General features: G+C 41.4%; 1 protein-coding gene across 2 annotated transcripts; it reads right to left on the bottom strand.

The window, feature by feature from the left end:
• Positions 1-2,622: 2,622 nt before the first annotated feature.
• LOC113651053 (fidgetin) lies at positions 2,623-21,690 on the bottom strand. 2 transcript variants are annotated; one of them, XM_027159676.2, is made up of 3 exons: positions 21,262-21,690; positions 19,346-19,368; positions 2,623-3,837 (listed from the first exon to the last, which is right to left on the bottom strand). In XM_027159676.2, exons 2-3 carry the CDS (start codon positions 19,362-19,364, stop codon positions 2,633-2,635), a joined length of 1,224 nt encoding a protein of 407 aa, XP_027015477.1. In that variant the 5' UTR covers positions 19,365-19,368; positions 21,262-21,690; the 3' UTR covers positions 2,623-2,632. The 2 variants fall into 2 exon arrangements, with proteins under 2 accessions (XP_027015477.1, XP_027015480.1); XM_027159679.2 differs by lacking the exon at positions 19,346-19,368 and having other exon boundaries at positions 21,262-21,687.
• Positions 21,691-24,088: the final 2,398 nt, after the last annotated feature.

Here is a 24,088-nt window from a genome sequence, read left to right as displayed (position 1 = left end):
CGCCTGAGATAGGCACAGGCTCCCCGTGACCCGAGAAGTTCGGATAAGCGGTAGGAAATGAATGAATGACTGAATGAATGAATGTCGGATGGTGTGGTTTGCTCGGTGAACATACAGTATTAAACACAGATCAGATCAATAAAGAAACAAACGCTTGTCGAAAGTTTTTTGTAGCAACTTGGTATAATGTCTTTGTACATTCAGCGAAACAGCTCCGTTTGCACTACTTGCTTGGAGATACATAAATGTGGCACTATATTAATATATACAGAAAGCTTTAACAAATCACTAGCACACAAACCCTCAACACAACAATCTGAGGAACTATACAAATTTACAAATTCTTTCCTGAGGTTCTCTCTCTCTCTCTCAATTACACACACACACACACACACACACACACGCACACACACACACACACACATACACATACAAATCTGTGGAATTTTGTAGCTCATTGAATAGATAGAGGATGTCTTGTCTCTTGTGGCGAGTGTGAGTCTGATTTAATGAAACACATAAAACACTCGCGCGCACACACACACACACACACACACACACACACACACACACACACACACACAGAGTAGCTTGAGTACTCTATAGGTTGACAGTATGCTCGTGAATGCATTGAGTTCATCTAAACATCTGGGAGGCTCTGCACTGTTAAACACAGCTGGAATAACATGTCAGATTTAACTCAATCTCGTTACATAACGCCACAGACGAACCCTTAAAACAGCAATCTGAGACGCTGTACACATTTTGGGTCAGATAATTCTGGCAGAAACGGTTTTGTTTTTGAGGTGATGTTTTGGTTAGAAATCAGATGTCAATCGAACTTAATCCGTCACCTGAGGCGTTTTGATTATTCCTATAAGGAAAATTTAGCTTACTTCGAGCTCTCTATGTCACCCGAAACCTTTTAGAGAGCCTTCTATCTGTGATCAATGGGATTGGGAACAAACAGGATCATTTTTTCTTTAGCACAATTTGGTATAACTCTGTAACCCTGCGTTCACGCTATTGAGCGATAAGTCACTTGTGTCGTTTCTAGATCGCGTCTTTTACGGGTGTAGTGCTACTGTTGTACAGTAGCTTTGTCAATTTGTTGCCTGCTGAATTTGGGGCCCATGTTGTGCACATACATACATACATACATACATACATACATACATACATAGAAAATTACTAATCGCCTGTTCCATTTTTATTCAGTCATGTGCTCAATTATAATAGTGTTAATGTACTTCCAGCTTCCAAAATTTGGTGATTTCTTTGGTTTTCCCAGTTCAAATTATGAGCTTTAATAAGGCTTAATGCAGGATGAGAGTACAGAGTACAGAGTAGAGGTCTTCACCGGTCCACTCAGATCCGAAAACCCTGAGGTCCGACACGAGACGCGAGCGGGTTCGGGTCTAAAAGTTTCACGTGTACCTCGGACACGGGTCAGGTATAATAATAGCGGCATCGTGTCTCGGGTAATTTAAAATGAATGTGTTTTTACCGAACGGACCCGAGAAGACCCGAACTACTGTATCTCGTGTGTGTGTGTGTGTGTGTGTGTGTGTGTGTGTGCATCAACTCGAGTCCTTTTCCAACCTCTCCTCTGTTTGCCAAGACCGCTTGCGACATGTGGCTAGCGACGTGCGGCTGGCGCTAAGCTAATTCTTGTTGAAACAGACCTGTCAATCAATTTTGAATCCACTCTGTAGCGGTTACTTTAGTGTAGAGTTACGCAACATTCGGGTCCAGTCGGGTTAAAATAAAAATGCTGTCGGGTCGGGTTGGACTCGGATCTAATTCTCTCGGGTTCGTCTCGGGTCGGGTCCTTCTTAAAAAAAAATATAATTATGCACGTCGGGTTTGGGTAAAAAGTGATTCGGGTCACTTCGGGTCGGGTTCCATTTCTTTAGACCCGAGAAGACCTCTACTACAAAGCTTATCCTATGTGAAGCTAGACTTCCAATTCTTGCCTCATAGATCTGGTGAACTTCATTTGACCAGGCTTAACTTCATTTGGAGTAATTGGGAACATCTGATTTCTCCCCAAACTGTTCCTTTAACATAAGGAAACATGGAGTCTGCCAATGCTGGAATGGAGAAATCTCACACCTAATGATGGGTAATCATGCCTCTGAGTTTCCATGGCCACTAAATTATACTTCATATTCATCACTCACATACAAAACATTCTTAAACCTCATTTCTCAGTGTCTAGCTCTGTGTCCCTTGATTTAACACCATTCTGTTTGTCCATTCATCTGTTTGTCCTGATGAGGTGCTCCTCAAGGTACTTTGACTGTCACACAGCGTGTATGTGTGCGTCTCCAGCCAATGTTCCCTGGGTGTTCTTTATTCGGCACCTCCGATCAGAGCATGCTCAGTCTGGCCACTGCTCCATAAGTTCTACTTCTGCTGTGCAGTCTCTCTGGACAGCCCAGCCCAAGCACAAACCACAAGCCAACACATGTAAGTGTGTGTAAGGACTACACATCCATGAACTGAACAACCTCATACAGGTGTGCTCAAGCAATGCCACCCTCTAGACCACCGGGGGCCCCGGTGCACATCCTCAGAGCCAAAAACACTAACACAAACTTCTTCGACTGCTCCTTTAAAGGGTGAAGATTCAACAAGGCGTGTGGGTGTCGAGGCAGAGGTGTGTGTGCGAGGCAGACGAGTACAGATTTGATGAGGTGGCTGAGCAGGAAGTTGCTGCAAAGCACTGTCCTGATGCAGCACTACCTTGAGCAAGAGACTCAAGGCTACGGAGTGAGTCACTGGGATTGGTAGGTTTAAAGACCATGGACGTGCCATCGCTCGACTGCTCGTATCCGTTTCCCTTATGCCTTTCGTTTCCCACCGGTGGCCTGTAGAGCGGACTGCTTGCTGACTGACTGTCTGAGTTAGAAGTACCACCGAAACCAAACTCCTCAAATGATCTTAAGTCTCCTGGTCCAGCTGAATAATAGGGCTTGCCAAGGCTGCTCGAACTTGGGGAACCATTATCTGCAACACTAGCAGGCAATGGTACCAGACTGGTAGTTGGGTACGAGTAGCCAGTCATGCTGGATGCTGGCAGAGGTGTTGCTGGTGCAATGCTGCTAGAAAGGCAGGTGGCAGAAGGGGACGGAGGACTATAGGGGTATCCAGTGCTTGGGTAGCCATAGGTGGGAAGGCTGGGTGAGGCATTGGCACCATAAGTTGGCACCAAATTGGGATGGGAGGCAACTGGGTGGAGAAGTGGTCCATTATAGGAGCCCACAGAGTGCAAGTAAGGGGCACTATATAGGGTGTTGCTGTACTCCTGGGCACTTGTTTGGCTCCCACAGGTATTGCTGGAGAAACTGGACTCGGGCAAGCTACCAGCTCCAACACCAGGGGAGCTAACCACACTTGCAGGCATGTCAGATACGCTCAACGGTGCTTTGGGGACCAGTTCCGGGACGCAGCCTAGTGGAGGGTATACGCTCTCAAGCCAAGGCTCTGCATCCAGTTTGCGACCCGGAAGCAAAGTCGGAGCTCTGTTAACAACGCTAGGTCCATTTACGCTGGCCGAAATGGTAGGGTCCGGGTATCCAATGAGTCCGTTGTCACAGGGGAGGTCCAAAATGGTGGAGTAACGTTCTGCATATCGTTTTAGCAAGTTGGAGGCAGTCAGGGCAGAAATGTCATCGTTAGCCCATGAATGATGGTACGCTGTGCTTGTAGAACTGGTTAACCTTTGACTGCGGAAAGGTTCGAACTTGCGTGCTGGGGAACGTGTGGTCGATGTGATGTCATAGTGCTGCTCCGCCCACTGCGTCTGCTCAGGGGCCCACTGCATCGTCACGCCTAAGAGAAAAAATAGGAAAACAAACAGATCGAGAGGTCATAACCCAATAAATACTAACAATTGTTAAGATTAAATAATATATTCAAATATAAAACTGAAGCCTCAACTGTGTGAGTTAAAAAGTAAGAACGTTTTTTTCAAATTTGTATTATTATTAAACAAATGTTAGAACTGTTTGTTCTTTACCCAATAGCACTAATTATCAGAAGGAAATTCTCATCTCACACACACAACCCACACATGGCAAGGAAGAAAAACAGCGTAGTGGATGATATCACTGAAGTTTGATACACAGATATGGCAGAAGGCTTCATCTCAAGTGGATCAAATGAAAGCTCTTTAATGTAATCAAGAAATCTCCTATTACACAAACACACACACACTTGTACATGCAAATACACACCAGAAGGGAACATAATATTTCAGCGTACTGTAATAATGAACAATCAATAACGTCGCTCTTGCATTAGCAACTGTAGCCGACGACAGCTGTCCCCCCTGGTCCCCCAAACATAATGAGTCTCAACCATTTTCTGCTTACTCACACACACACACACACACACACACACACACACACACACACACACACACACACACACACACACACACACACACACACCCTGACATGGATAAAAAGATTTTAGATTGTGAATACAAAGGGCTTTTATACGACTCACCATATGGGGGCGAGGGAAAGAGGGAGAGATTGAGTGCACAGAACAGATTTCCTTTTTTTTCATCAAGCTATTTCGACCAATTATATTGGTCAGGGGAGCGTTATTGGACAACGCCACGGCACATAAAGGCCACGCACACGGACACACACACACGAGTTTTGTAGAAACCCACACCCTATGTGTAGCGCACTATTTTGGGAAGTGCTCCATTTTGTCTGAAAGCACAACGACAATAGATTGTGTCCAAATGTTGTATCACAGCAGATACAGAATACCCATAATGCACTGGGCTGTTTGAAGATGATGGATGACCTATATAGTCAGTAGGTTGTTTGGTTTCGGACACATCCAGGTTCTACCCAGTGGGAGAACTGAAACTGACCTACACACATCCTCTACAGAAACACACACACACACACGCTGCATTAGCACATTAAAACGTACACGTAGTGTGTGTGCTGTGCAGCACCAATTCTACTACTGTTACTGAAATGATTTAAGTATTTGGTTAGATGTGAATTTGGATTTAGCTGTAAATCATGCTTCCACATCCAAGGCGTCAGTGGACAGCATTTATAATATAATATATAATACTGCAAAGAATAAAAATTGTGTCGCGTTGTGATTGAAATAACCACAGGGATGTGAACATTCATTCATTCATTCATTCATTCATTTTCTACCGCTTATCCAAACTTCTCGGGTCACGGGGAGCCTGTGCCTATCTCAGGCGTCATCGGGCATCGAGGCAGGATACACCCTGGACGGAGTGCCGACCCATCACAGGGCACACACACACTCTCATTCACTCACACACTCACAAACTAGGGACAATTTTCCAGAGATGCCAATCAACCTACCATGCATGTCTTTGGACCGGGGGAGGAAACCGGAGTACCCGGAGGAAACCCCCGAGGCACGGGGAGAACATGCAAACTCCACACACACAAGGCGGAGGCGGGAATCGAACCCCCAACCCTGGAGGTGTGAGGCAAACGTGCTAACCACTAAGCCACCGTGTCCCCCATGTGAACAATCATGTATATTAAATAAAACAAACATTAATATTTTTTAGTAAAGTTTTCTTGTGGTTGATAAAAAAATGTAATTAAATTTGCGTACGTTATATTTATCTTTGTTTGTTTCACTGACTCAGACTTGTATATACACAGATGTCTGTAAGGAGTTTTGTTACTTCGCATTTCTTGAAGGAGTCTCCAGCGTCAGTCTCCAAAGCATTTCCATCGTTTTTCATTTTAAAAATATAAAATAACCCCTACATGAAGGCTACAAGACGATCGTTTATCGATTTTCATTTTTTTCCCCATGTCGATTAAATCGTTTAGAGGTCAAACGGTTTGTTTGTCAGCAAGACGGCTTTTCTTTTTAATCACTGATTCGACTGGAAGGAGCTGCATTTACATCCGCTATCTGTTGCAATCAAAAAAGCCCTGACTAATTACATTCGGTTCTATCAAGCCGCTAATCCCTCTGATCAATACACACACACACACACACACACACACACACACACACACACACACACACACACACACACACACACACACAACGCCCTGAGGTCATTCCACACTCCCACAGGAACTCCGTGCTAGATGAAGCAGCAGTGGTCAGATGTGTGTTCACACACTCGCAAGCTGAGATCATATTCAAAAGTTAGAAACGTGAGAAGAAGAAAAAACAGGACCCGTCAAGACTTTGATAAAAACACTCTATTTCCGCACATGTTAAAAAAGACGAGAAGATATCAGTAATTAATTCTGCATAACCTGTAAATGAGGCATGAAAGAAAGTGAAAGGCAGCGGTTGAGATGCAGTGTGTGAGGAACATCACGTCCTGCACAGAGATACAGAGACAGAGACAGAGACAGAGACAGAGAGAGAGAGAGAGAGAGAGAGACGAGATTTAAAATAAATGTCTCACTTCCAGGAAAACAGCAGACGGTGAAATATGGCGGTTTTGCCTCAGAAGAAAGACACATCCTTCAGTTTGTTTCTGATTTCTGACTAAAGACTACTAGAGGTAACGTTATATAAGATCACAGCTGTGCTACTGAACAAAAAATGAACAATTCTCTCCTACAATCCCTGCATTTTAAAGACATTAGCTTTAATGGGTATTAAGTCTTTTAGCATTATATTTGTGAGAACTAGCTTTATATTAGTGAACACTACACTTACATTAGTAAACACTAGCCTTATATTAGTGAGAACTGGCCTTACAATTTGTTTACTAATGTTACAAGGCCAGTTCTTACATTACATTGCATTACAGTACTGAGAGCTAACTTTATATTGGTAAACACTAGCCTTATATTAGTGACAGCTAGCATTACAGTACTGAGAGCTAACTTTATTTTGGTAAACACTAGCCTTATATTAGTGAGAACTGGCCTTATATTATCAACAGCTAGCATTATATTATCAACAGCTAGCATTATATCATCGACAGCTATCATTATAGTACTGATAGCTAACTTTATTTTGGTAAACACTAGCCTTAGATTAGTGAACACTAGCCTTATATTAGTGACAGCTAGCATTATATTATCGACAGCTAGCATTACAGTACTGAGAGCTAACTTTATTTTGGTAAACACTAACCTTATATTAGTGACAGCTAGCATTATATTATCGACAGCTAGCATTACAGTACTGAGAGCTAACTTTATTTTGGTAAACACTAGCCTTATATTAGTGACAGCTAGCATTATATTATCGACAGCTAGCATTACAGTACTGAGAGCTAACTTTATTTTGGTAAACACTAGCCTTATATTAGTGAACACTAGCCATAAATTAGTGACACAGCATTATATCAGTAAGAGCTAGCATTAAATGAGTGAACTCCAGCCTTATTTTAGCGAGAGCTAATATAATTTCATCAGAATCAGTTACTTAATATTTCAGCATGTATAAGATTTTTTTCATTTAAAAGGTATTTTATTAGCTAATGTCTAATAGCAGATTGACTGCATGTGAGCTAGCAGAGAAAAAAAAATGTATGTTTTGGCTTTTTTTTTTCTGTACCGTCCCTTTAAGTGGTGATTTGTGAAGTCTGGAATTTTCTGCTTGTTGCTTAAATTTGCTGCCGCGCCGAAGAAGTTCTCAATCTCGAACTTTCTTTTCTGTACTACACAACAGCCGTGACAATCCCATTATCTGAAAACCGCTGACCTAGGGTGTGTGTGTGTGTGTGTGTGTGTGTGTGTGTGTGTGTGTGTGTGTGTGTGTTTCAGTGATTGAGGAAAAGAGGAAGATAGAGAGTGTGTGTGGGTGCATGAGAGAATGCCTTTCAGTTGTTCCAATATAGCCCCTAACCTCCTGTCCTCTGGGGAAGGCTCATCTCTCTCTCTCTCTCTCTCTCTCTCTCTCTCTCTCTCTCTCTCTCTCTCTCTCTCTCTCTCTCTCTCTCTCTCTCTCTCTCACACTCACACACACACACACAGAAGCAACCCCCATTTCCTGAAGCAATGCTCCACGCTCCTCCAGGGGAACACAATTTATTATCCGTTTTAAGAGTGAAGGAACAGAAAGTTTCTGTGCTTGTTATTCTTTTATCTCACATGATTTAGTTTGTTTTACTCTGCTCAGGGACACTCATAATATCATAAGCATCCAGTGTGTGTGTGTGTGTGTGTGTGTGTGTGTGTGTGTGTGTGTGTGTGTGTGTGTGTGTGTGTGTGTGTGTGTGTGTGCGCGAGACAGTGAGAAAGAGAGTGAGAAACTAGCATCACATCGACAGACGGGTAGATTCTCTTCCCTGTGAAATCTCTGGTTCCTATACCAGCAAAATCAATACATTACACACACACACACACACACACACACACACACACACACACACACACACACACACACACACACAGGCTGCTGAATCTATAAAATGCTTTTATTGAGTAATTAAACACCCATTACTGTCGCCAGCGGCGCAACGGTAAATCAGATAAAGCCTTTAACAGGAGGATCTGAACACATTACACACACACACACACACACACACACACACACACACACACACACACACACACACACACACACACACACACACACAAACACACACACACACACACACACCCTGTACAAAGACATCAAACAATGCTTAATCTCTAAATAGTGTAAATCCACATAAGAAGGACAAGCTCTCTGTTTAGGGCTCACGTCTTTCTGTATGACTAAACTGATGTTCCAGTGATGCGTCGATCTTTTACTGACTCAAAACGCTGGCTCAGATCAGCGAACACAAACAAACAAACACACAAACAAACAAACAAACAAACAAACAAACAAACAAGCACACAAGGCTTTTCTTACTGTCTAATTTTCATACAATTCTGCAAGCAACAAAGAAAGATGCTGTGAGGAGATCATATGTAAAAAACATCATTAAGCTTCAATTCTTACATTTCAGTCTAATTCAGTCTGAATCGGGAGCATGAAATTTTCTTTTTCTTCCTCGTGATTTTTGCTTCAACAAACTGCAAATATTTGTGATGGGAATTTTATATCAAAAATAAAAATCCCACAACCATTTCAGCTTTATTTTGAAGAGTGGCTCATGTATCACGGTCCAGTATCTCTTGACTAAAGATCTTTCTGGAACCTTCGTCAACAGAACATCAGCGACAGCATACGCAGAAATTTGAGCAGCCTAGAATCGCTTCATCCGCGCACCCACAACATGACAAAAGTGCTTTTGACCGAGAACTTTTACAAGCCTACATGTGCATTCTGTTCGTGTGGACCACATTGTGTGTGTGTCAGAGAGAGAGAGAGAGAGAGAGAGAGAGAGAGAGAGAGAGAGAGAGAGAGAGAGAGAGAGAGAGAGAGAGAGAGAGAGAGAGAGAGAGAGAGAGAGAGAGAGAGGAGAGAGAGAGAGAGAGGAGAGAGAGAGAGAGAGAGAGAGAGAGAGAGAGAGAGAGAGAGAGAGAGAGAGAGAGAGAGAGAGAGAGAATAAAAGCTGGCATGAACAGTCTCACTGTTGTAAAGGGTTTTGTCCGAACTGCCGAGTGGCGAACCCTTTAATTCTACTTTAATATGAATGAGCCATTGACAGAGTCAGTGCCCTCTCTCCGTGAGAGAAAGAGAGAAGGGGGCGTTTCGGAGTAGAGATCAAGTGCCACCATGCATGTGATAGAAAACTCAGAAACGCACTTGCCATTGTTAAGCCATGATAAACTGTCGAATCGGAATATCCACCTGAGATTTAATCACTATTTCCACCATTACCTCTGCAATTCATCCAGCTTTAGATTCATTTCCATTTCATTTCCTAACGGCTTTTATTCCGGAGCGCTCTCGACTTCTCACTTCTGATTGGTCAGAAGGTGCTGATGAATTCTTTAGCAGTTCTGACAACTGCATTGCAAAAAATCACAGTTTTAAATTAAAGCGTTCGTTCCGATACAGGAATCACGTCTACTGTAATAATTTACACAAGGACTTCTTTAGCAGATTAAAATAAATATGATACAGTAAGCTATAATTGGATATGATCTATATCTGATAATGGAGAAATAACTGATTCGTATTCTACTGTAGATATAAAGTGTAAGAGTTATTGTGTCATCAAATATTAGAGCCAATCAGGCTTCAATATGTAAATGTGATCTGTTATTGAGATATATTATTTGTTGATATTGAAGCAAGGTGTGAAGCAAGGTGTGAATCTTATAACGACGGCTAATCAATTAGTATTAGCACTTTTTTAAATCTTATCCGATGAGGACGCAATCGTCTGCAGCTGGGAGACAAAACAGTGGTTTACTGTCTCTGCCCTGTCAATCACAGTGACACAGGCCAATGATAGCTCAGGTATGCGGAAGAGGGCAAACATCCTCTGAAGCAGCTCAAAATAATTTAGCCTTCACGCACAAGTTAGTCTTCACGCTACACACCGGTTTGCTAGCTGTCATGTGGTAAGAATGAGCTGGCTGTTGGGAGGGAAATGGCAGGCGATCAAACCGAGGGAGAAAATGAGAAAAAAAATATTAAAATTCCTGCTAGAGGAAAGATAAATACTGTCAATTTGAGTCTAATGGCAATCTTTAAAGCGAGGAACCGTACGAAAGCGGTACAAAAAATGCGGTTTGGGTTCTGAAGGTGGAAAGGTGAGGAATAAAAAAAAACTCTTAAGGCTTCAGTCATACGGATAAATATGATTTGCTCTTGAATAGTTGGATATTTTGTAAGCCGTCGTTTCTTTCTGTCGCGAGTTGTTTCGCAAACACTGTGTCTAATTTTGTAATCGCACTCACTAAATTTCGTTTCTTCAACAATTTAATTTCATCCGAAAAACAATCACACACAGACACTCACACACACACACACACACAATTTCTAATATACTGAAAGAAAGAAGAAAGGCCACTCTCTTCCCTGGATGTCTTTCGTCTTCCCGTCATCCCCCGCCTTTTTTCTCCATGTCACCCCTCCTTCTCCAGAAGACACATTATTCAGAATCTGTCTGAAACACGCAGTCGGGGCTTAAATCACTTTCCGAGCTCTCTAATCGAGAGGCGAGCACCTCGCATGCCGATGACCAATTGGGCTCCGAGCGCCATTTCGCTCGCTTAATTAGAAGAGTGGCATGTTAATTTACGGGCACAAAGCAGAGAACACGGCAGGAGGCGTGAGGATTGGATGGCTGTGGCCTGCTGGGGACACGCGCCTTTAATAGGTCGTTACCATGTTAAACGTCTCAATCAGGACTGGCAGTCGTGTGCTCATTTATTCCAGTGATGTGGACTGAAAAGTGGGGGTGAGGGAAATTAAAAAAAAAAAGAAGAAGCTTGAATAGGTATTTATGTAAAAGAGCATGTCATGTAGACCATAGATCAAACGGACGCTGTTTACAGCTTAAATTGTCAAGAAATTTGCTTTGATTTTATTTATCTGTGTAAATGATGTAGTAAAGAAACCCAAACAGCAAACCCTCCCTCACACCATAGCTGGGGTTGTAGATGTATTCAGTGTTATAGCCGGCGAAAGAACAAATCAGAAAGAAAGCTTTAAAGCTCTGCTACAACGTTGGGTGGAATGTCACCTGAAATTGCCCAAAATGTTGATTTTTATCCTTTTATGGAAAAGATAGATAGATTTGAAAGAAAACATGATCTAGAGCAGTCATCATCTTACAGTCCGGTGTTGCATCGAAGAAATGTAAGAGCCAATCATGTTTAAATATGCAAATTTAAGTTCTTTATCAGGGGATGAGGGAGGGGCATGTCGATTTGGATGCGTCTCTAATTTGCATATTGATAGAGTTTGGATTATCACGTTTTTGGTTGACTAATTACATCTTCTTTATCGCTGAGCTGCTCTGTCAAGTGGTTTATATGATTGGAGAGTTTACATTCATCATATGCTCACACACACACACACACACACACATATATATATACAGTAAATATATCATAAAGAGAAAACAGTGAATGTCAGAACACACTTTGGGCACATTTAAGACGACTGGAGTCCTGAATTTGCATCCTGATTTCTGTTCTTTGTCAAAAACGTTTTAAGTAGGAAAAAAAATGTAAACAAATTATTATAGAAGTCCAAGAAGTTCAGAAATAGAAGAAAATTAAAAGCTGTTTGGAGGATATAAAAAAGATTGGAGGCATCCATATATATATATATATCTCAGAGAGAGAGAGAGAGAGAGAGAGAGAGAGAGAGAGAGAGAGAGAGAGAGAGAGAGAGAGAGGCCCATAAAATATGTAGCCTACAGCTAAACAGCCTTGTTGGGCATTACCATCAGATACAGGATGTCCATACAGAGCGCCCGGAAAACCTCGAGCATTCTCAAATTTTCACTGAATTATGCATACGGTGATAAATATAGATGTATACTTTAGTGGATGGGCCGAGGGTGGAAAACAAGTGTCTCCCATGGCTGCTAAAAGAGGAAGCGAGGTGAGGAGGGATGAGCGGAGCTCTAAACAGTCAAAAATGCAGAAAGAACAGAAAGAGGAAGAGAAAAAGAGATTTTGAGAGATGGAGAGATAGAACGAGAGAGAAATGACATGGGACATGGTGTGTCCTGAATAACTAAACTGATTCTGTTCTGTTCAATTATCGAAAAATTTCATAAAAGTGACCACTTATCATTCACAGCAGCCCACAACACACACACACACACACACACACACACACACACACACACACACACACACACACACACACACACACACACACACACACACACACACACACACACACACACACACACACACACACACACACACAAAAAAACCTAATGTCTTTCAGCACAATAAAAATCAGGCGCTTGTATACTTTAAATAATGAATCCTTAATTGATGTAACTATAATACATACTATTTTTTAGTCTGTATCTCTACTAGGATTTAAACCCCAATTACTGGAAATTTTTGGAAAAATCTGGATAAGTCCCAGAGTATGGGGTGTGAATTCTGGCTCTGACAGCTCCTCATTCTCAGCTACATTGCTTTGATTCAAAATTGGCCTCAGCTTGAAGTTTAATCCTTTTCACACCGTTACTACAGTTGTTTAAAACTTGCTGCTTAGTTTAAAGCTCCTGGTAATTTCACTTTACTATATAGTACACTTAAAAAAACAGAACATAATTTTTATAATCATACCCTTGTGGTGTGGTGTAGAGCGGTGTGGTGTGGTGTGTTGTGGCATAGAGTTTAGTGGTGTAGTGTGGTGTGTTATGGTGTAGAGCGGAGTGGTGTGGTGTACAGTGATGTAGTGTGGTATACAGTGGTGTAGTGTGGTATAGAATGGTGTAGTGTGGTATACAGTGGTGTAGTGTGGTATACAGTGGTGTAGTGTGGTATACAGTGGTGTAGTGTGGTATAGAGTGGTGTAGTGTGGTATACAGTGGTGTAGTGTGGTATACAGTGGTGTAGTGTGGTATACAGTGGTGTAGTGTGGTATACAGTGGTGTAGTGTGGTATACAGTGGTGTAGTGTGGTATAGAGTGGTGTAGTGTGGTGTACAGTGGTGTAGTGTGGTATAGAGTGGTGTAGTGTGGTATACAGTGGTGTAGTGTGGTATACAGTGGTGTAGTGTGGTATACAGTGGTGTAGTGTGGTATACAGTGGTGTAGTGTGGTGTACAGTGGTGTAGTGAGGTATAGAGTGGTGTAGTGTGGTGCAGAGTAGTGTAGTGTGGTGTACAGTGGTGTAGCGTGGTGTAGTGTGGTATACAGTGGTGTAGTGTGGTGTACAGTGGTGTAGTGTGGTATAGAGTGGTGTAGTGTGGTGTACAGTGGTGTAGTGTGGTATAGAGTGGTGTAGTGTGGTATACAGTGGTGTAGTGTGGTATACAGTGGTGTAGTGTGGTATACAGTGGTGTAGTGTGGTATACAGTGGTGTAGTGAGGTATAGAGTGGTGTAGTGTGGTGCAGAGTAGTGTAGTGTGGTGTACAGTGGTGTAGCGTGGTGTAGTGTGGTATACAGTGGTGTAGTGAGGTATACAGTGGTGTAGTGAGGTATAGAGTGGTGTAGTGTGGTGTACAGTGGTGTAGTGTGGTGTACAGTGGTGTAGTGAGGTATACAGTGGTGTAGTGAGGTATACAGTGGTGTAGTGTGGTATACAGTGGTGTAGTGAGGTATACAGTGGTGTAGTGTGGTATAGAGTGGTGTAGTGAGGTATACAGTGGTGTAGTGAGGTATACAGTGGTGTAGTGTGGTGTACAGTGCTGTAGTGTGGTATAGAGTGGTGTAGTGTGGTGTACAGTGGTGTAGTGAGGTATACAGTGGTGTAGTGTGGTATAGAGTGGTGTAGTGTGGTATACAGTGGTGTAGTGTGGTATACAGTGGTGTAGTGTGGTATACAGTGGTGTAGTGTGGTATACAGTGGTGTAGTGTGGTGTACAGTGCTATAGTGTGGTGTACAGTGGTGTAGTGTGGTATAGAGTGGTGTAGTGTGGTGCAGAGTAGTGTAGTGTGGTGTACAGTGGTGTAGCGTGGTGTAGTGTGGTATACAGTGGTGTAGTGAGGTATACAGTGGTGTAGTGAGGTATAGAGTGGTGTAGTGTGGTGTACAGTGGTGTAGTGTGGTGTACAGTGGTGTAGTGAGGTATACAGTGGTGTAGTGAGGTATACAGTGGTGTAGTGTGGTATACAGTGGTGTAGTGAGGTATACAGTGGTGTAGTGTGGTATAGAGTGGTGTAGTGAGGTATACAGTGGTGTAGTGAGGTATACAGTGGTGTAGTGTGGTGTACAGTGCTGTAGTGTGGTATAGAGTGGTGTAGTGTGGTGTACAGTGGTGTAGTGAGGTATACAGTGGTGTAGTGAGGTATACAGTGGTGTAGTGTGGTGTACAGTGGTGTAGTGTGGTATAGAGTGGTGTAGTGTGGTGTACAGTGGTGTAGTGTGGTGTACAGTGGTGTAGTGTGGTATAGAGTGGTGTAGTGTGGTGTACAGTGGTGTAGTGTGGTGTACAGTGGTGTAGTGTGGTGTACAGTGGTGTAGTGTGGTGTACAGTGATGTAGTGTGGTGTACAGTGGTGTAGTGTGGTATAGAGTGGTGTAGTGTGGTGTAGTGTGGTATAGAGTGGTGTAGTGTGGTATAGAGTGGTGTAGTGTGGTGTACAGTGCTGTAGTGTGGTGTACAGTGGTGTAGTGTGGTATACAGTGGTGTAGTGTGGTGTACAGTGCTGTAGTGTGGTGTACAGTGGTGTTGTGTGGTGTACAGTGCTGTAGTGTGGTGTACAGTGGTGTAGTGTGGTATAGAGTGGTGTAGTGTGGTATAGAGTGGTGTAGTGTGGTGTACAGTGGTGTAGTGTAGTATACAGTGGTGTAGTGTGGTGTACAGTGCTGTAGTGAGGTATACAGTGGTGTAGTGAGGTGTACAGTGGTGTAGTGTGGTGTACAGTGCTGTAGTGTGGTGTACAGTGGTGTTGTGTGGTGTACAGTGCTGTAGTGTGGTGTACAGTGGTGTAGTGTGGTATAGAGTGGTGTAGTGTGGTATACAGTGGTGTAGTGAGGTATACAGTGGTGTAGTGAGGTATACAGTGGTGTAGTGAGGTATACAGTGGTGTAGTGTGGTGTACAGTGGTGTAGTGTGGTGTACAGTGGTGTAGTGTGGTGTACAGTGGTGTAGTAAAGATAAATGTCTGTTGCTCTGAAATGCCATAAATGTGGTGTGTTGTAATGTATTAGGATGGTTTTAGCTCTCAGATGTGACCTGAAGGAATGGACACATTTACACATGGATAAAACCCAATGTACACCTGAACACCTCATGCATTTCTGAGCATCAGCATTATATCCAGAGAGGATTTCTCATAGACATGCACGTGTAGCTGTGCCGAGGACTTATCTAACAAATATAAATACATTTTATTCATTACTAATCACGCACATCTGACAAACAACCTTTCCAAACACACACAAGACACTTGAGTATCACCGTTTCTACACAGCACTGTTGAGTTCACTCTGATTGGTCAGAAGATGTTGATTGATGTCCTATAAGGGCAAATCAGCTGTCAATCACAGGTGTGTTCTAATACGTTATCGTTTTTTACACATGGACTGACGTGGAGATCCACATAAATGTGTTGGAAAAAAAAAAGTACTGTATGTGGTGAAGGGGTGGATATGGTGATGTAGAAGGAGTCTCAAGTGTTTTGTAAAGCTGTTTGGGGAAAATAATGGGTAAAAGTTGCGTTTTTTGTTTTTTTTAGCGGCTTCGAGATGGAACAATGAGATTTCTAAAGGAATGATTGTTTATAGCTACTATAAACATATAGTGCGCAATAAATGGATCGTACTTGTTTTACAGACGTTCTGCAACATTATTTCTAAGTTTTCAAGGATTAAAAAAAACGCATGATGTATTCTTTAGAAAAAATAAATTGTATACATCCGGTAAACTGCTGTGGTAGAAGCGGAATAAAGCACTCGGGAAGCGTTTTGCATTACGCCGTGTCGGATCGCACGTTTTTATTCCCTTCGCATCATATAACCCATCATCAGCACGTCCAGACGTATCACACACCGGTCTTTTAGTTTTGCTTTTCCAGAGTTGGTGTGTAAAAGTCGAGGTTTTCTGCTGTCTTGTTGCCATAATGAACCATTGCTGGAAGGATTTGCAATTTGCCCGCAACACCATCTGCGAGACTCCAACCCCACGCTCACAGCTAAACACGACCGAGCAAAGCAATCTGCTCTGCATATATCACACACACACACAGAAAGAGTGAGGGAGAGAGGGAGGGAGGGAGGGAGGAGGAAAAGATAGAGAGAGGAAGAGTACATATTTAAAAAGGAGTCAGAAAGGTTCGGAGCTTGTTAAACGATTTTCACGCGCGTTCTCAGACACGTCGTTTCGTGTGAATCATATCATTAAAAAAGAAGCACTCGCATAGCTAACAATATGCTAACTATTGTTTTCTCGTGCTTCTTGTGTTCTGATTGGACGAATAAAACTAACTGGACTTCTGCTTTAGTCAGTTATTAGATTCTGGTGCAGAACTGATGGAAAAAAAGTTGTAAAGTGGAGTTCACACACGGAACCCGAGCCGAGCGCATGATGTTCTTCTGTCACACTTCGGACATCTCTTTTGCACGTCGAGAATCGTTTGTGCAAACCCGATTTACATATTCTCAACATTTCGTTTACAGCTGCTGGTTTTTTAAAGTGTGCACTTAAAGGCTTTTTTTTTTTATTTCTCACACAGTTCACACTTCATTTGTGCATTTTTCCCTCGCAAGCTCTCACGTGCAACATGGCACGAGTCCAACATTGCACTAGATTAACATCAGGATCGACTTTTTTGATTATCACAGGTTGTTTTTGGCTGATATTATTTTTATAATCATCGCTTAGTTATTTTTCCAAATTTCTACTTTTTCTACATACAGATCAACATGCATGCATTTCTTTCTATAATATTTATCTACCTACAAATATAAGGCTCAATACCTCACCGTTGTGTTGTGCTACACTACTGGTCCATGTCATATTAATCAAAATGTCTGTTGCACATAAACTTTGAGCCTATTTATCTCCTGTTTTTGTCTAAATGAACCAAAACCTAATCAGCGCTTATTAACGAACCGATTAAGACAAATTAATTGTGTCTGAATATTTTAAATGCTTAAAAATACTAACACTGTCAATGATTTTGGTAAAACTCAACAAATGAAGAACCATTTAAATAGGACAAAAGTAATGGCACCCTAAAAGAAAAGCAGACCGTGTTGGTATGTGTCTGTGGTAGCTGATGTGCCGCAATGGCTGAGCCGCAGTATTGGAGGATTTAGCACACACTGCACTCTTCCACCATGCCATTTTATTGTTGCCTTTCATGGAGCTATGTGGGCGTGACTAAATGCAAATGTGAGGGAAATGAGCTGATGAGCTGATTGGCTATTAATCAACATGAGTGGGCATTAAGAAAATGAGAAAGTAAGAATGATATTGTTCGGTATTGGAGTGTGAGAACATTTACAACACGACTCTGCTAACTTTCATACTGTACTAATACATCGATTGTACAACTGAGCCCGGTGTACAACAACATCATCAGTGTAAAAGCTTATGTCCATTTAAATACACACAGGTGGAAAATAGCTCGTTTGTTGACATTTTTGCAAATACATTTTGACTTGCTTGTGTGTGTGCGCACTTGGGTGGTTAAAATGTCGCTTAGAACCGTATCATCAATGAAACTGAGAACATTCCCCAACAACTCAAAATGCATATAGTGTACGCTGAAAATGTATTTATTCAAGTACTGGGGGGGGGGGGGGCAGAGAGACAGACAGACAGAGAGACAGACAGAGAGAGAGACAGAGAGAAAGACAGAGAGAGAGACAGAGACAGACAGACAGACACAGAAAAACAGACACACACACAGAGACAGACAGACAGAGAGAGAGAGACAGACAGACAGAGAGAGGGGGGGAGAGAGAGAGAGAGAGCGAGAGAGAGAGAGGGAGAAAGAGAGAGAGATGAGAATCCAAATTACAAAGTGCGTGTATACAGCACGAGACAACCGCGAGCCCCACGATGCCACCCTCGATCTCTCTCTCTCTCTCTTTTTTTTTATTACGCCCAAACCGGCGGTGCGAGCGCGCGGGATATTGCGCGACATGATTGTGTTCGGTAACCTCCCTTCATCAACTCTCTTCCTCCCTCCAGAAAAATGCTATCATACCGCCGAAAATCAATCTGCCACACATACAGCGGCTATGAATAAAATATTCCCGAGAACAAGAGAACGGAGATTGGACGGGGGGGTTAGAGGGAAAAATACCGCACGAGCGTGACTGAGTGAGTGCACGGGGACGAAAAAAAAACATCAGCAGGTAAAGTCCTCGCGCGTCCGTCATGTGATGTGATGTGATGTGATGTGATGTGATTCTCCCATGGCACAAATGTCATCCAGTGTCTGCAAAAGACACAGCAGTTCTGCGTTCTGCAACACATCTATACGCGCACATCAACACGGGTTCTTTATACTGTACATCTTTAACATCTCCATAATGTCCACGCACAACTTATCCAAACCGCGCGTGCTCAAGTGCAATGCAAACTCAACTCAAATCCATTTGATTATAATACCAGTCATTTTTTTAAGATAGTGTTTGAGGGTGGAAATGTAGAAATGTGTGGGCAGTAGGAGAGAAAAAAAAATAAAACAGGAGAAAAATAATGAAATGACAGATAAGAGAGAAGGGTGTGTGTGTGTGTGTGTGTGTGTGTGTGTGTGTGTGTGTGTGTGTGTGTGTGAGAGAGAGAGAGAGAGAGAGAGAGAGAGAGAGAGAGAGAGAGAGAGAGAGAGAGAGAGAGAGAGAGAGAACACACCTACCATATACACTGCTCATCATGTCGCTAGGGAGGAGGGATGGAAGGAGAGAAAGAGAGAGGAAATCAGAGATCAGACATTTTTTAGTTGGGAAGAAAGTAAAAGAGAACCGACCCTCTCTCATTAACCTCTGTGTGCAATTAAAGGGAGAGAGAGAGAGAGAGAGAGAGAGAGAGAGAGAGAGAGAGAGAGAGAGAGAGAGAGAGAGAGAGAGAGAGAGAGAGAGAGAGAATAAGAGTGTTATCACTTTTTGACTATTTACAACAAATGAAAGTTAAAGTTGCATGCGATTTCCCTCTTTTCACTCGTTTCACTCGCTTTCCATCATTCCAAAGATTTTTAAATGGCTATTAATAAAAGTTTGCGTTTTGCCCACAGGCTCGATATCACAACGTAAACAATCCTAATGCTTTAACACGTGACCTTTAACTGATCCTGATTTAAATCTGCTAACAGCAGCCTGGAGAGCTTTTAATATCGGTGATATTAAATATGGTGATATTTAATTAAGGAAATATAATACAACGTACATGAATGACCAATATATATATATATCTATATATATCTATATATATATATATATCTATATATATATATATATATATATATATATATATATATATATATATATATATATACGTATATATATCTATATATATATATATTGGTCATTCATGTATATGTATACATGAATGTATATGTATATTCATGTAATGTATATTCATGAATGACCAATATATATATATATCTATATATCTATATATATATATATATATATATATATATATATATATATATATATATATATATATATATATATATATATCTATATATATATATATCTATATATATATATATATATATATATATATATATTGTAAAATATACCTATAGCTTGATGTTAGATTAGTACAATCACAGGTCCACCTGTTGTCACCCCTTGGTGCATCTTTATAGCTTTATTATGTAGCTTATTATCTAATATTTATTTCTGAAGGTGCACCATATCTACGTTTCCAGGTGAAACCTATGAAACAAAAGATCAATCTAAAAGCGAAGGTAACGATTAGTGCCATTTATTTTCCTCCGTGAGAAGTAGAACTCTACTTTTACTTGTCTGGTACCATCAAGAGAACATCAAGGGTTTTGTAAATAATAGGAAACTCGGGACTGGAAAGATATTTGAGTGGTCATTACGGGGCAATTACGCATTTTACTTATATATATATATATATATATTTATATATATATTTATATATATATATATATATATTTATATATATATATATATATATATAGATAGATAGATAGATAGATAGATAGATAGATAGATAGATAGATAGATAGATAGATAGATAGATAGAAAAAGATGTACACTTGATGGTACCAGTCCACCGACACCTTTCTTTGAGACTATATATATATATATTTAAACACAACAGCTGACACCAAAGAGCTGTGTATCCGACTTCATTAAAACCATTAGACCATTAGATCCTTTTAGGGAAATGGTTTGTAGGGGTAACACATCTGTTCGTTTCCTTTTGGACCTAAACATATGTTTTGTTTTTATATATTTATATATTTTAACGCTTGTCTGTGATTTCCTCTCTCGGTCAGTGCTGCATGTTGACCACTGAACCGGACACACTAACTGATTAAATAAGCATTAGACAAAATCCCCACTTTGTTTGGCAACTCCTGATCATCCGCGATTAGCTTAACGGAACCGCCTTTTTGTGTCTCGGTCTCGGATCTCATGGCGGAACGGATCTCCGGTGTCCGTTGTGTCCGCGCGCAGCGCCACTGTCCGTGCGCTGTCATGGCCCCTTTCTCTCTCAAACACACACTCACACGAAACGGACACAGCTCGTGGACAATAAGCTCCAGATATGTAATATGTATATAAAAACTCTTACCTGTTTATTTGAGGAGACAGCGGAGCCGTCACGCGCTTTTTGGCGACCGGCTATGCTCGTCGGGAAGCGCGCGAGACTTCCGCTCCGTCCAGTCCGGGTCTCAGTCGCTGGTGTTTTGGAGCCGCTCCAAGTTATTGCGGGTGAGACTGACCACCACCGATACTGCCATGTTGGAATTCCGGCTCCTCCGAGCAGCTGCTGAAAAGGAAAGCAGCGGGGCGCACAGTGCGCATGCGCTCCTGCCGGACAGGCCAACTCGAGTCCGAGATTGCTCTTGAGGCTGATCTGATTTTCCCTATTCATCCCTAAAGCGAGTGCTCGAGGCTGTCAATTCATCACCACCATCATCATCATCATCATCATCATCATCATCATCATCATCATCATCATCAGTTCTTTATATATTGACAATATTATTACTAACATGAACATTGTTTATGTTCTTTATAGCTCTTTATTAGGTATTAGGTATTATTCTATCATTCTCTATAATTTATTTTATTTCTGTTTAATTTATTTAGTAGTCTAAATAAGTCTCTATCTATCTATCTATCTATCTATCTATCTATCTATCTATCTATCTATCTATCTATCTATCTATCTATCTATCTATCTATCTATCTATCTATCTATCTATCTATCTATCTGTATGCATATATTCCAGACTTCTATTGAAGATCTTAAATATGAGTTTACAAACCTCAGATGTAATATAGTCTATTTTTAGACTATGTCCATATGTTAAATCTTGTTCACTTGATCTGCTTTGTTTCTTTCTTTCAGGCTTTTGTTTACATATTTTTTTGGCCCTGAATCTGACCAGAACAGATGAGAGAGACCCCACCTATTCTTTGTTAAAGGCAACTTAATGCTTAACTAATTAGAAAAGAGATTGTGGTCAGGTTTGGGGGGTAAGCTAAAGGCTTGTAGATGTTTTCTTCACGTATTTGCAACTACAAAAATTTACAAACCGCTCTTTAAAATAGAACATTTTAACATCTTGTGAATAAACAGGATTAGTAACAGAGCTTAAAGTTAAGCATCCCAAACATTCTGCTACTTTACATATAGAATTATTATAGCATTATATACTGTGGCTTAGTGCAGATAACAAACAGTATAAATACAGCTCTAAAGCTCAGGTTAATGAACCTTGTTGATTGTTTGATTTTCTCTCCACGCTCGTCTTTTATCTTGAAACTTATCTTTGTTAACAATGTACATGAATTTGTGCTCACGAACAGGCCAACACTTTGCACAGGTTTGTACGGAGGAGGCAGTCGGAGCATTGTTCGACGTGAAAGGAGTCTTTAAACGATAATCATAACAATCTCACACATGCACGGGAAAGCTAAATGAAATGTGATTAGTGAAACAGTATAATGCAGTCATTAAGAGAGAAAATTATGATACAAATCCACCTACTCCCTGCTCACACACACACACACACACACACACACACACACACACACACACACACACACGTCACCTCACAGCGTATCATCAGACTTAGTAACAATTCATCATCTCTCTTGAAGCGCATGAAAGATCGAAGCGCAGCCTGACAATTACTCAAAACTCGCTGGCCACTTTAATAGAAACACCGGTTCAATTGCAATTACACAATCAGCCAATCACGTGGCAAAGGGGAAATGCATGGAATCATGCAGATACTGGTCAAGAGCTTCAGTTCATGTTCACATCTAATATTCAGAAAAGAAGTTGTTCTTGGTGACTGGTTGTTGCTTCCAGATGGGCTGGTTTGAGTATCTCGGACACTAAAACACCGTCAGTTGTACACACAGTTTAAACAGAACAGGGAAAAAACAACAACCAAAGAAAAAAAGGGCCATTGCTTCAATTTGATTAGAAATGCTACAGTAACACAAATAGCCACTCTTTACAACTGTGTTAAGCAGAAAAGCAGGTCAGAATGCACAACCTTGAGGGAGACGGTACATAAAAGCAGAACATCAGGTTCCACTGATTCATCAAATCTGGACAGAAGAGCGGAAAAACACAAGACAACGTTTTTTTTTTGTTGTAATAAATATGGGTATTGTTTTGAATTTGTGAAGATTCTGTGTGTGTGTGCGTGGGGGGGGGGTGTTTTAATTTCTAGTGTTTCACAAATACCCAGATGACCCACACTAATAGACCATTGTGCTCTGTTATAAACTCACATTGAACACAGAGCGGGAAAACAAAACTTTAAATAGACCCATCAGACACTCACAAAAAGATAACTGAGTTGTTATTGTTCTCACTCTTTTCCCTCTCTTGTGTCTAACATGCGAATTACTCGTCCTTGCGCATGTGTGTGTTTTATGTCTCTCTTGACAATGACATTTCACAAGCCATCATAACATTTCTATCCTCGAAGCCCTGGTTTATCAAACACGGTTAAAGCTGTTTCATGAAAAAAATCCCCGATGGCAGTAAAGTCCATGACTCGACTAATCGTGTACCACTCTCGTATCCATACAACAGAACTTACATAACAACCCAACTATTTTACAGCGTACAAAGAGCCAAACTCTGACAGAGCTATAATTACAAATAAAGAAAGAATCATTCTGTTGTTCGTTAACATCGGTGTAGGCTGTGGGAGGATAAACGAGGCACGGACGGGTTTATGCTCAATCCGAGAAACTGTACTTGTGACTTTAAAAATTCTTGTGCTAAGATTTCACATGGAGCAGTCAGGAGCCAAGCTGCCACTGTTGGGCCCTTAAGCAAGGCCCTCAACTCTCCCTGCTCCAGGGGCGATGCGTTCTGATCCCCTGCGTTCTGATCCCAACCTCGTCGATTTGGATATGCAAAGAAA

The sequence above is a fragment of the Tachysurus fulvidraco genome, chromosome 5 (genome assembly GCF_022655615.1).
Source record: "Tachysurus fulvidraco isolate hzauxx_2018 chromosome 5, HZAU_PFXX_2.0, whole genome shotgun sequence".
In the NCBI taxonomy this organism is placed as follows: domain Eukaryota; kingdom Metazoa; phylum Chordata; class Actinopteri; order Siluriformes; family Bagridae; genus Tachysurus; species Tachysurus fulvidraco.
This window is presented reverse-complemented; position numbering and strand designations above follow the sequence as displayed.